Genomic DNA, 12,609 nt, shown 5'->3' with positions numbered 1-12,609 from the left:
TCAAGTAATTACCTTTTTGTTTTCTCATGATTTGGTTGGGTTTGATGGAAAAATACAGTTAGCTGGCACTGACACGACTGACGGTAAAATGAATGCTAACCCTGACTGAATAAAAATGAGGATGCAACGTCAATATTACAATTACCAGCAGATGGCGCTCTATGTTAAGATTTAACTAATCACAATTTGACATGACAGTGTGAAGGTTATTTATTTTAGACGAGTACTCTACACATTAACGTACTTTGATGTTTTCACATATTGATAATAGGCCAGTAGAAGAAAATGATTATTTTCTCCTCATAAAATGTGGATTTATGAGTATTAATGAACTGAAAATTATATAACTTTTGGGTGGTTAAAAGAAATGGATTCTAATGTTTAAGACGTTTATGTTTGTGAATACTGTCTATCAATTCAGGTTATTTATTATACATAATGCAAAACGTAATTTACACGGTTCTCTGAGCCGAAGGCGGTGCTTAGCATCTCGATTTATATTTAGAAGAAAGGAGGGACTAAAGTCAAGAACAGCCCACTATGGTTCAAAGTAAAGTATGAATGTTAGTGTTGCTGGACTGTGAGGAGATGTCACGTTGTCCTCTTTGAATATGAGGTAAAACTATTACTTTCTTTGACATATTTGAGTGTCTTAGTTGTAATTGTGTCTGTATACTTTCTGTTAATTCACCTCGTTCTCTGGTTGAAATGCGCTTGTGTTTGCGTGGAGGGTTGGCAAGAAATTCTTGGTACGATTCATGTAATGCAGAAGAATCGAATAGATCATGGGTGGAACTACCCTTTCCTTTTTGTATCTACTTTACTGACGCCGACTACCTAAAAATCACGAGTTGCGAATTAACGTGTGGTTTTGGGAATGGTGTAGATATTTTATAATGTCTAAATTCCATAACCAACACAGGGTGTAAAGAAATGCCAAGACAACATCTTAACAAAGCATTTGTTCGTGTGTAGAATATGCCTTCAAACTATTTTCTCTGAAGTTGCCCTGATTGAATATAAGTATAATAATCGGCTATGAATATCACTACAATAATCTGTTTGTTATATATATTTTGTGAAAGGCTTTTAACCTATATGTGAGAAAAATGAGGGATAACCAATAAGATGTGTTTGCACTCTTCAGTATATGATCGTAAAGCACCTGTTATTTTGTTCCTGCTACAGGTCCGAATCAACACTGGGTCATCAGAGATGCTGAGGCAAAAAATCAAGGACTTGCAAGCTCCTGATTTAAAAACGAAATTAATACTTTGTTTCATTTCCTATCCGTTTTTGTTGGTCAATCCCAAAGGTTTAATTTAGGACTATTTCTGCTGAATAAACCTGTCAACATATTCCAGTTCACCTGTTTCAACCGTCTCAATGGCGTTTTTAATGAAAAAGAAGAGGTTCAAGTTTCAAATCCATTTTACATTGGACGAGCTCACGGCCGTACCGTTTGTCAATGGGGTACTTTTTTGCAAGATCCGATTGTTGGACGGTGGGGACTTTGCCGTCTCATCATCCAGGTAAAAACGATTCTCATTTATTTTTTCACTGTGCATTTTGTGCATGGGGTAGGCTATTGCTAGCCTGTGTGTACCAGTCTGTTTAGCTATCATTCCACTCCTTGCCACTCCTTATCATGTTTTGCAGAAACAAACTGGCACCCAGTCTAGGCTATTGCCCGAATGTCCTGAAAGCTTGATTTGATCAATGTAGGCACAAGAGGGATTAGCCTGAATATACATACATAATAGATGACAGATGGATCACACCTTTCAGGATTGTAAACAGAGGATTATTAGGTAGCTTTTATAAGCAAGATCATTTTTCTAAACATCATACACTCTTAGAAAAAAGGGTTCTTATGCTGTCTGTGGAAAGGGTTCTACATAGAACCGAAAAGGGTTCTACCTGGATCCAAAAGGGTTTTACCTGGAACCAAAACTAGTTATTTAAAGGGTTCTCCTATGAGGACAGCCAAAGAACCATTTTAGGTTCTAGATTGCACATTTTTTTCCTAAGAGTGTATATTATCTAAGAGAATAATAGGATCTCCCGCTCTGGCTGCTTGGATCCCCGCCAAAAATGTAGTCAGGGCTTGTGCCTTATTTGTTTCTTTGTTGCAGTTTTGTCACGCTTTGCCTGTTTCTGATCCTTTGCTGTGTACAGACACCAAATAACAATTCTTGCAGTTTGATCAATGGAATGATATGGGGATATGTCCATTTTATCCCGTGTCATATTGTGACAGATGCATTGTTTCTATGCAACACATAGTAATAACTCAGTAATATCACAGTTTCTACAACAAAACCTTTTCAGAGTACTTTTTAAACTTGCCATTTGACACCAATAGTTTCCAAGACATTATGAATAAGTACCTGTAGATAGGTAAATGCCACAGATGGTTATATCAGTGTATTGCTTTTCAAAGGCTTGCTGTGATTGTGTGTGAGTGTTCCTGTCGTTTGCCTCTCACACTCAGCGTTCAAGTTGGCACACAGTGGTGGCAGGGACCTTTTCCAAACAACTCTTGCCCTACTCATTTGTTCTGAGTTAAATGTCAAGTGTAGACCGACAAGATGCTGGTGGACAGTTAGCCTTCCTAGGCTTGGTTCATTTAAGTTAATTGCATTCCTACATTCTTCTGACACCACGTGGGTGTCTCCGTGTTTTATTATGTGATACATTGAAATGCAGTGATTTATATCACAGGTGTGGGGGATATGTTGAAATCCATAGATTCCTGTGGAACTCCAGAGCCTAACATTCCTTCTCATCTGGATAACAGCTGTAAACCCCCATAGAGGGTCTGATATATGTCACCCAGACAGGGTGGCCTACATGTTAATGGCTTTCTACTCCCTGTATATAGTCATGTTATTTTCTGCTCCCTGTATATAGCCATGTTATTTTCTTTCTACTCCCTGTATATAGCCATGTTATTTTCATTTTCTACTCCCTGTATATAGTCATGTTATTTTCTACTCCCTGTATATAGTCATGTTATTTTCTACTCCCTGTATATAGCCATGTTATTTTCTACTCCCTGTATATAGTCATGTTATTTTCTGCTCCCTGTATATAGCCATGTTATTTTCATTTTCTACTCCCTGTATATAGCCATGTTATTTTCTGCTCCCTGTATATAGCCATGTTATTTTCTGCTCCCTGTATATAGCCATGTTATTTTCTGCTCCCTGTATATAGCCATGATATTTCCTACTCCCTGTATATAGCCATGTTATTTTATACTCCCTGTATATAGCCATGTTATTTTCTACTCCCTGTATATAGGCATGTTACTTTCTACTCCCTGTATATAGCCATGTTATTTTCTACTCCCTGTATATAGCCATGATATTTTCTACTCCCTGTATATAGCCATGTTATTTTCTACTCCCTGTATATAGCCATGTTATTTTCTACTCCCTGTATATAGCCATGTTATTTTCTGCTCCCTGTATATAGTCATGTTATTTTCTGCTCCCTGTATATAGCCATGTTATTTTCATTTTCTACTCCCTGTATATAGCCATGTTATTTATACTCCCTGTATATAGCCATGTTATTTTCTGCTCCCTGTATATAGTCATGTTATTTTCTGCTCCCTGTATATAGCCATGTTATTTTCTACTCCCTGTATATAGCCATGTTACTTTCATTTTCTACTCCCTGTATATAGCCATGTTATTTTCTACTCCCTGTATATAGCCATGTTATTTTCATTTTCTACTCCCTGTATATAGTCATGTTATTTTCTACTCCCTGTATATAGCCATGTTATTTTCATTTTCTACTCCCTGTATATAGCCATGTTATTTTCTACTCCCTGTATATAGCCATGTTATTTTCTGCTCCCTGTATATAGCCATGTTATTTTCTACTCCCTGTATATAGCCATGTTATTTTCTACTCCCTGTACATAGCCATGTTATTTTCTACTCCCTGTATATACCCATGTTATTTTCTACTCCCTGTATATAGCCATGATATTTTCTACTCCCTGTATATAGCCATGTTACTTTCTACTCCCTGTATATAGTCATGTTATTTTCTGCTCCCTGTATATAGCCATGTTATTTTCTACTCCCTGTATATAGCCATGTTATTTTCTAGTCCCTGTATATAGTCATGTTATTTTCTGGTCCCTGTATATAGCCATGTTATTTTCTACTCCCTGTATATAGCCATGTTACTTTCTGCTCCCTGTATATAGCCATGTTACTTTCTACTCCCTGTATATAGTCATGTTATTTTCTGCTCCCTGTATATAGCCATGTTATTTTCTACTCCCTGTATATAGCCATGTTATTTTATACTCCCTGTATATAGCCATGTTATTTTCTACTCCCTGTATATAGTCATGTTATTTTCTGGTCCCTGTATATAGCCATGTTATTTTATACTCCCTGTATATAGCCATGTTATTTTCTGCTCCCTGTATATAGCCATGTTATTTTATACTCCCTGTATATAGCCATGTTATTTTCTGCTCCCTGTATATAGCCATGTTATTTTCTACTCCCTGTATATAGCCATGTTATTTTCATTTCTACTCCCTGTATATAGTCATGTTATTTTCTACTCCCTGTATATAGCCATGTTATTTTCTACTCCCTGTATATAGCCATGTTATTTTCTACTCCCTGTATATAGTCATGTTATTTTCTGGTCCCTGTATATAGCCATGTTATTTTATACTCCCTGTATATAGCCATGTTATTTTCTACTCCCTGTATATAGCCATGTTATTTTCTACTCCCTGTATATAGCCATGTTATTTATACTCCCTGTATATAGCCATGTTATTTTATACTCCCTGTATATAGCCATGTTATTTTCATTTTCTACTCCCTGTATATAGTCATGTTATTTTCTACTCCCTGTATATAGCCATGTTATTTTCATTTTCTACTCCCTGTATATAGCCATGTTATTTTCTACTCCCTGTACATAGCCATGTTATTTTCTACTCCCTGTATATACCCATGTTATTTTCTACTCCCTGTATATAGCCATGATATTTTCTACTCCCTGTATATAGCCATGTTATTTTATACTCCCTGTATATAGTCATGTTATTTTCTGGTCCCTGTATATAGCCATGTTATTTTCTACTCCCTGTATATAGCCATGTTACTTTCTGCTCCCTGTATATAGCCATGTTATTTTCTACTCCCTGTATATAGTCATGTTATTTTCTGGTCCCTGTATATAGCCATGTTATTTTATACTCCCTGTATATAGCCATGTTATTTTCTGCTCCCTGTATATAGCCATGTTATTTTATACTCCCTGTATATAGCCATGTTATTTTCTGCTCCCTGTATATAGCCATGTTATTTTCTACTCCCTGTATATAGCCATGTTATTTTCATTTTCTACTCCCTGTATATAGTCATGTTATTTTCTACTCCCTGTATATAGCCATGTTATTTTCTACTCCCTGTATATAGCCATGTTATTTTCTGCTCCCTGTATATAGTCATGTTATTTTCTGGTCCCTGTATATAGCCATGTTATTTTCCTACTCCCTGTATATAGCCATGTTATTTTATACTCCCTGTATATAGTCATGTTAGTTTCTACTCCCTGTATATAGTCATGTTATTTTCTACTCCCTGTATATAGCCATGTTATTTTCTTTTCTACTCCCTGTATATAGCCATGTTATTTTCTACTCCCTGTATATAGTCATGTTATTTTCTGGTCCCTGTATATAGCCATGTTATTTTCATTTTCTACTCCCTGTATATAGCCATGTTATTTTCTGGTCCCTGTATATAGCCATGTTATTTTCTACTCCCTGTTTATAGCCATGTTATTTTCTACTCCCTGTATATAGTCATGTTATTTTCTACTCCCTGTATATAGCCATGTTATTTTCTACTCCCTGTTTATAGCCATGTTATTTTCTACTCCCTGTACATAGCCATGATATTTTCTACTCCCTGTATATAGCCATGATATTTTCTACTCCCTGTACATAGCCATGATATTTTCTACTCCCTGTATATAGTCATGTTAGTTTCTACTCCCTGTATATAGCCATGTTATTTTATACTCCCTGTATATAGCCATGTTATTTTCTGCTCCCTGTATATAGCCATGTTATTTTATACTCCCTGTATATAGCCATGTTATTTTCTGCTCCCTGTATATAGCCATGTTATTTTCTGCTCCCTGTATATAGTCATGTTATTTTCTGCTCCCTGTATATAGCCATGTTATTTTCTGCTCCCTGTATATAGCCATGTTATTTTATACTCCCTGTATATAGCCATGTTATTTTCTGCTCCCTGTATATAGCCATGTTATTTTATACTCCCTGTATATAGCCATGTTATTTTCTGCTCCCTGTATATAGCCATGTTATTTTCTGCTCCCTGTATATAGCCATGTTATTTTATACTCCCTGTATATAGTCATGTTATTTTCTGCTCCCTGTATATAGCCATGTTATTTTCTGCTCCCTGTATATAGCCATGTTATTTTCTGCTCCCTGTATATAGCCATGTTATTTTATACTCCCTGTATATAGCCATGTTATTTTCTGCTCCCTGTATATAGCCATGTTATTTTATACTCCCTGTATATAGCCATGTTATTTTCTGCTCCCTGTATATAGCCATGTTATTTTCTGCTCCCTGTATATAGCCATGTTATTTTCATTTCTACTCCCTGTATATAGCCATGTTATTTTATACTCCCTGTATATAGCCATGTTATTTTCTGCTCCCTGTATATAGCCATGTTATTTTCTACTCCCTGTATATAGCCATGTTATTTTATACTCCCTGTATATAGCCATGTTATTTTCTGCTCCCTGTATATAGTCATGTTATTTTCTGCTCCCTGTATATAGCCATGTTATTTTCTACTCCCTGTATATAGTCATGTTATTTTCTACTCCCTGTATATAGCCATGTTATTTTATACTCCCTGTATATAGCCATGTTATTTTATACTCCCTGTATATAGTCATGTTATTTTCTACTCCCTGTATATAGCCATGTTATTTTCTGCTCCCTGTATATAGCCATGTTATTTTCTGCTCCCTGTATATAGCCATGTTATTTTCTGCTCCCTGTATATAGCCATGTTATTTTATACTCCCTGTATATAGTCATGTTATTTTCTGCTCCCTGTATATAGTCATGTTATTTTCTACTCCCTGTATATAGCCATGTTATTTTCTACTCCCTGTATATAGCCATGTTATTTTCTACTCCCTGTATATAGCCATGTTATTTTCTACTCCCTGTATATAGTCATGTTATTTTCTGCTCCCTGTATATAGTCATGTTATTTTCTACTCCCTGTATATAGCCATGTTATTTTCTACTCCCTGTATATAGCCATGTTATTTTCTACTCCCTGTATATAGCCATGTTATTTTCTACTCCCTGTATATAGCCATGTTATTTTCTACTCCCTGTATATAGCCATGTTATTTTCTACTCCCTGTATATAGCCATGTTATTTTCTACTCCCTGTATATAGCCATTGTTATTCATTATTAATTGTGTATTTAGTCCTCGTGTCACAATTTCTATTTTTGTTTCAATTCTTTTTATCTTTAACTCTGCATTGTTTGAAAAGGACCTGTAAGCATTTCACTGTTAGCCTACACCTGTTGTCTACTAAGCATGTGAGAAATAAAATGTGATTTGATTTATAGTAGTGGCCTGTTAAGTAGTGGTGACACAACAACAGGGATAAGCAGTCTGTTGATCATCCCCTGCATTTACCCTAATGTAACCCCTGTGACTATAGCCCTACACTAGCCCAAGTCCATTTACCCTAATGTAACCCCTGTGACTATAGCCCTACACTAGCCCAAGTCCATTTACCCTAATGTAACCCCTGTGACTATAGCCCTACACTAGCCCAAGTCCATTTACCCTAATGTAACCCCTGTGACTATAGCCCTACACTAGCCCAAGTCCATTTACCCTAATGTAACCCCTGTGACTATAGCCCTACACTAGCCTAAGTCCATTTACCCTAATGTAACCCCTGTGACTATAGCCCTACACTAGCCCAAGTCCATTTACCCTAATGTAACCCCTGTGACTATAGCCCTACACTAGCCCAAGTCCATTTACTCTAACCCCTCAACATAGCCCTTCACCATAGCCCTTCACCATAGCCCTGCACTAGCCCAAGTCTACCCTAACCCCTCACCATAGCCCCTCACTGTAGCCCCTCACCATAGCCCCTCACCATAACCCCTCACCATAGCCCCTCACCATAGCCCCTCACCATAGCCCCTCACCATAGCCCCTCACCATAACCCCTCACCATAACCCCTCGCCATAGCCCCTCACCATAACCCCTCACCATAACGCCTCACCATAGCCCCTCACCATAACCCCTCACCATAGCCCCTCACCATAGCCCCTCACCATAGCCCCTCGCCATAACCCCTCGCCATAGCCCCTCGCCATAGCCCCTCGCCATAGCCCCTCACCATAGCCCCTCACCATAACCCCTCGCCATAACCCCTCACCATAGCCCCTCACCATAGCCCCTCACCATAACCCCTCACCATAGCCCCTCACCATAGCCCCTCACCATAGCCCCTCACCATAACCCCTCACCATAGCCCCTCACTATAGCCACTCACCATAACCCCTCACCATAGCCCCTCACCATAACCCCTCACCATAGCCCCTCACCATAGCCCCTCACTATAGCCACTCACCATAACCCCTCACCATAGCCCCTCACCATAACCCCTCACCATAACCCCTCACCATAGCCCCTCACCATAGCCCCTCACCATAACCCCTCACCATAGCCCCTCACCATAACCCCTCACCATAGCCCCTCACTATAGCCACTCACCATAGCCCCTCACCATAACCCCTCACCATAGCCCCTCACCATAGCCCCTCACTAGCTACAGCCCTGTAGTCATAGTCCTCTGCTGTAGTTGTTTTGTTTCCTTTCCCCTCTCATCCCATGTTGCTTGAATGTATGATCTCATCCACCACTATCTCCCCTAGCATGACTGTCTTTGATGAAGACACCAGAGTCTAGTTAGCCTCTGTAGAGAGAGAGAGAGAGAGAGAGATCTGTCAGGGTATTATGCAGTTCTGTCTCCCCAGTGCCCCCCCCCCCCATTTCCCTCGGGTGGGCCTTTGCCTTGCTTAATGGAGAACTCTGTCATCAAAGCACTTCATGTAATATTGTCTGGGGTGTAGGGTTGAAACAGTTGATTAGATACATGGTTAGATACTACAGAACTGGCCAATGTTATTGCCATCCCTCAGGGACTGTGTTTAAAGGGTTGTTGTTGCATCGCTGATTCTCGGGCCTATGTTGCTTGTATGAAAGGGCCTGAATTGAAAAAGAGACGTTGATGTGTGTCTCGACTCTGGAAGAGACTGAGTTGGCAACTTGGCAGCAACGAGGAGATGTTGCTGTAATGTTGTCAAGGCAACGCTGAATCGAAGGACTCTGACCTAACGTTGCTTCTCTTTGATTGTCAGCTCTGCAAACCAACCTCATTTGTAGTCTGGGTGCAAACTGTACATGTGTCAAAGGCAAAGCACCTAACTGCCATATACAATAGATACGAAGTCATAAGTCAAAGTCATTCTAGTAGTATTAGTAGAGGTCTTGGTGTCATTATTTACATCCTTGACCCTATGAACTCTGCAAAGCACAACAAAGGATTTGTCACTGGTAAAGAAGGTCAGTTGAACTCTACACTAAGTAGAAGACAGATGTCTCACCGTATGCCACTACTAGCGACCCGGTGTGTGGCGCCTATATATAACACTTTAAGCTCTCTGACACACACAGGTGTCAATGGCTGTCCTGTTGTAGCCGGTTGTGGTGGCTGGTTTTACATAGATAACGAGATTGAAGGCTGGAGTTTTGCATAGATAATGAGTTTGAAGGCTGGAGTTTTGCATAGATAATGAGTTTGAAGGCTGGAGTTTTGCATAGATAATGAGTTTGAAGGCTGGAGTTTTGCATAGATAATGAGTTTGAAGGCTGGAGTTTTGCATAGATAATGAGTTTGAAGGCTGGAGTTTTACATAGAGGATGAGATTGAAGACTGGGGTTTTGCATAAAGGATGAGGTTGAAGACTGGGGTTTTACATAGAGGATGAGGTTGAAGTCTGGGGTTTTACATAGAGGATGAGGTTGAAGACTGGGGTTTTACATAGAGGATGAGGTTGAAGGCTGGGGTTTTACATAAAGGATGAGGTTGAAGGCTGGGGTTTTACATAGAGGATGAGGTTGAAGTCTGGGGTTTTACATAAAGGATGAGGTTGAAGGCTGGGGTTTTACATAGAGGATGAGGTTGAAGGCTGGGGTTTTACATAGAGGATGAGGTTGAAGTCTGGGGTTTTACATAGAGGATGAGGTTGAAGACTGGGGTTTTGCATAGAGGATGAGGTTGAAGACTGGGGTTTTACATAGAGGATGAGATTGAAGACTGGGGTTTTACATAGAGGATGAGGTTGAAGGCTGGGGTTTTACATAGAGGATGAGGTTGAAGTCTGGGGTTTTACATAAAGGATGAGATTGAAGACTGGGGTTTTACAAAGAGGATGAGGTTGAAGACTGGGGTTTTGCATAGAGGATGAGGTTGAAGACTGGGGTTTTGCATAGAGGATGAGGTTGAAGACTGGGGTTTTACATAAAGGATGAGGTTGAAGGCTGGGGTTTTACATAGAGGATGAGATTGAAGACTGGGGTTTTGCATAGAGGATGAGGTTGAAGACTGGGGTTTTACATAAAGGATGAGGTTGAAGGCTGGGGTTTTACATAAAGGATGAGATTGAAGACTGGGGTTTTACATAGAGGATGAGGTTGAAGACTGGGGTTTTACATAAAGGATGAGGTTGAAGTCTGGGGTTTTACATAGAGGATGAGATTGAAGGCTGGGGTTTTACATAGAGGATGAGGTTGAAGGCTGGGGTTTTGCATAGAGGATGAGGTTGAAGACTGGAGTTTTATATACGGGGCCTAATGCAGATAACAGTTACAGTACAGAACTGGTCTTGTCTGGTATTTTCTTGTCTGGTCTGGTATTGTCTGGTCTGGTATTGTCTGGTCTGGTATTGTCTGGTCTGGTATTGTCTGGTATTGTCTGGTCTGGTATTGTCTGGTCTGGTATTGTCTGGTATTGTCTGGTCTGGTATTGTCTGGTCTGGTATTGTCTGGTCTGGTATTGTCTGGTCTGGTATTGTCTGGTATTGTCTGGTATTGTCTGGTATTGTCTGGTCTGGTATTGTCTGGTCTGATATTGTCTGGTATTGTCTGGTATTGTCTGGTCTGGTATTGTCTGGTATTGTCTGGTCTGGTATTGTCTGGTCTGGTATTGTCTGGTCTGGTATTGTCTGGTCTGGTATTGTCTGGTATTGTCTGGTATTGTCTGGTATTGTCTGGTCTGGTATTGTCTGGTCTGGTATTGTCTGGTATTGTCTGGTCTGGTATTGTCTGGTCTGGTATTGTCTGGTCTGGTATTGTCTGGTATTGTCTGGTCTGGTGTTGTCTGGTCTGGTATTGTCTGGTCTGGTATTGTCTGGTATTGTCTGGTCTGGTATTGTCTGGTCTGGTATTGTCTGGTCTGGTATTGTCTGGTATTGTCTGGTCAGGTATTGTCTGGTATTGTCTGGTCTGGTATTGTCTGGTCTGGTATTGTCTGGTCTGGTATTGTCTGGTATTGTCTGGTCTGGTCTGATATTGTCTGGTATTGTCTGGTCTGGTATTGTCTGGTCTGATATTGTCTGGTCTGGTATTGTCTGGTATTGTCTGGTCTGATATTGTCTGGTCTGGTATTGTCTGGTATTGTCTGGTCTGGTATTGTCTGGTCTGGTATTGTCTGGTATTGTCTGGTCTGGTATTGTCTGGTCTGATATTGTCTGGTATTGTCTGGTCTGGTATTGTCTGGTCTGATATTGTCTGGTCTGATATTGTCTGGTCTGGTATTGTCTGGCCTGGTATTGTCTGGTCTGGTATTGTCTGGTATTGTCTGGTCTGGTATTGTCTGGTCTGGTATTGTCTGGTCTGGTATTGTCTGGTCTAGTATTGTCTGGTCTGGTATTGTCTGGTCTGGTATTGTCTGGTATTGTCTGGTCTGGTATTGTCTGGTCTGGTATTGTCTGGTATTGTCTGGTATTGTCTGGTCTGGTATTGTCTGGTATTGTCTGGTCTGGTATTGTCTGGTATTGTCTGGTATTGTCTGGTCTGGTATTGTCTGGTATTGTCTGGTATTGTCTGGTATTGTCTGGTCTGGTATTGTCTGGTCTGGTATTGTCTGGTATTGTCTGGTCTGGTATTGTCTGGTCTGGTATTGTCTGGTCTGGTATTGTCTGGTCTGGTATTGTCTGGTCTGGTATTGTCTGGTCTGGTATTGTCTGGTATTGTCTGGTCTGGTATTGTCTGGTATTGTCTGGTCTGGTATTGTCTGGTCTGGTCTTGTCTGGTATTGTCTGGTCTGGTATTGTCTGGTCTGGTATTGTCTGGTCTGGTATTGTCTGGTCTGGTGTTGTCTGGTCTGGTATTGTCTGGTCTGGTATTGTCTGGTATTGTCTGGTCTAGTATTGTCTGGTCTGGTATTGTCTAGTATTG

General features: G+C 40.0%; 1 protein-coding gene across 1 annotated transcript in view; it reads left to right on the top strand.

Moving 5' to 3' along the window:
• The first annotated feature begins 517 nt into the window (after nucleotides 1-517).
• eeig1b (estrogen-induced osteoclastogenesis regulator 1b) overlaps nucleotides 518-12,609 on the top strand; it is a 90,177-nt gene continuing 78,085 nt past the window's right edge. Inside the window, exons 1-2 of the mRNA XM_045693160.1 lie at nucleotides 518-616; nucleotides 1,189-1,532. Of these exons, the coding sequence (XP_045549116.1) occupies nucleotides 1,387-1,532 (146 nt within the window). The 5' untranslated portion in view covers nucleotides 518-616; nucleotides 1,189-1,386. The remainder of the gene's footprint in view (nucleotides 617-1,188; nucleotides 1,533-12,609) is intronic.

Source organism: Salmo salar, chromosome ssa01 (genome assembly GCF_905237065.1).
Source record: "Salmo salar chromosome ssa01, Ssal_v3.1, whole genome shotgun sequence".
NCBI lineage: Eukaryota > Metazoa > Chordata > Actinopteri > Salmoniformes > Salmonidae > Salmo > Salmo salar.
Note: the sequence above shows the minus strand (reverse complement) of the source record. Positions and strands in the feature narration are given on the sequence as shown.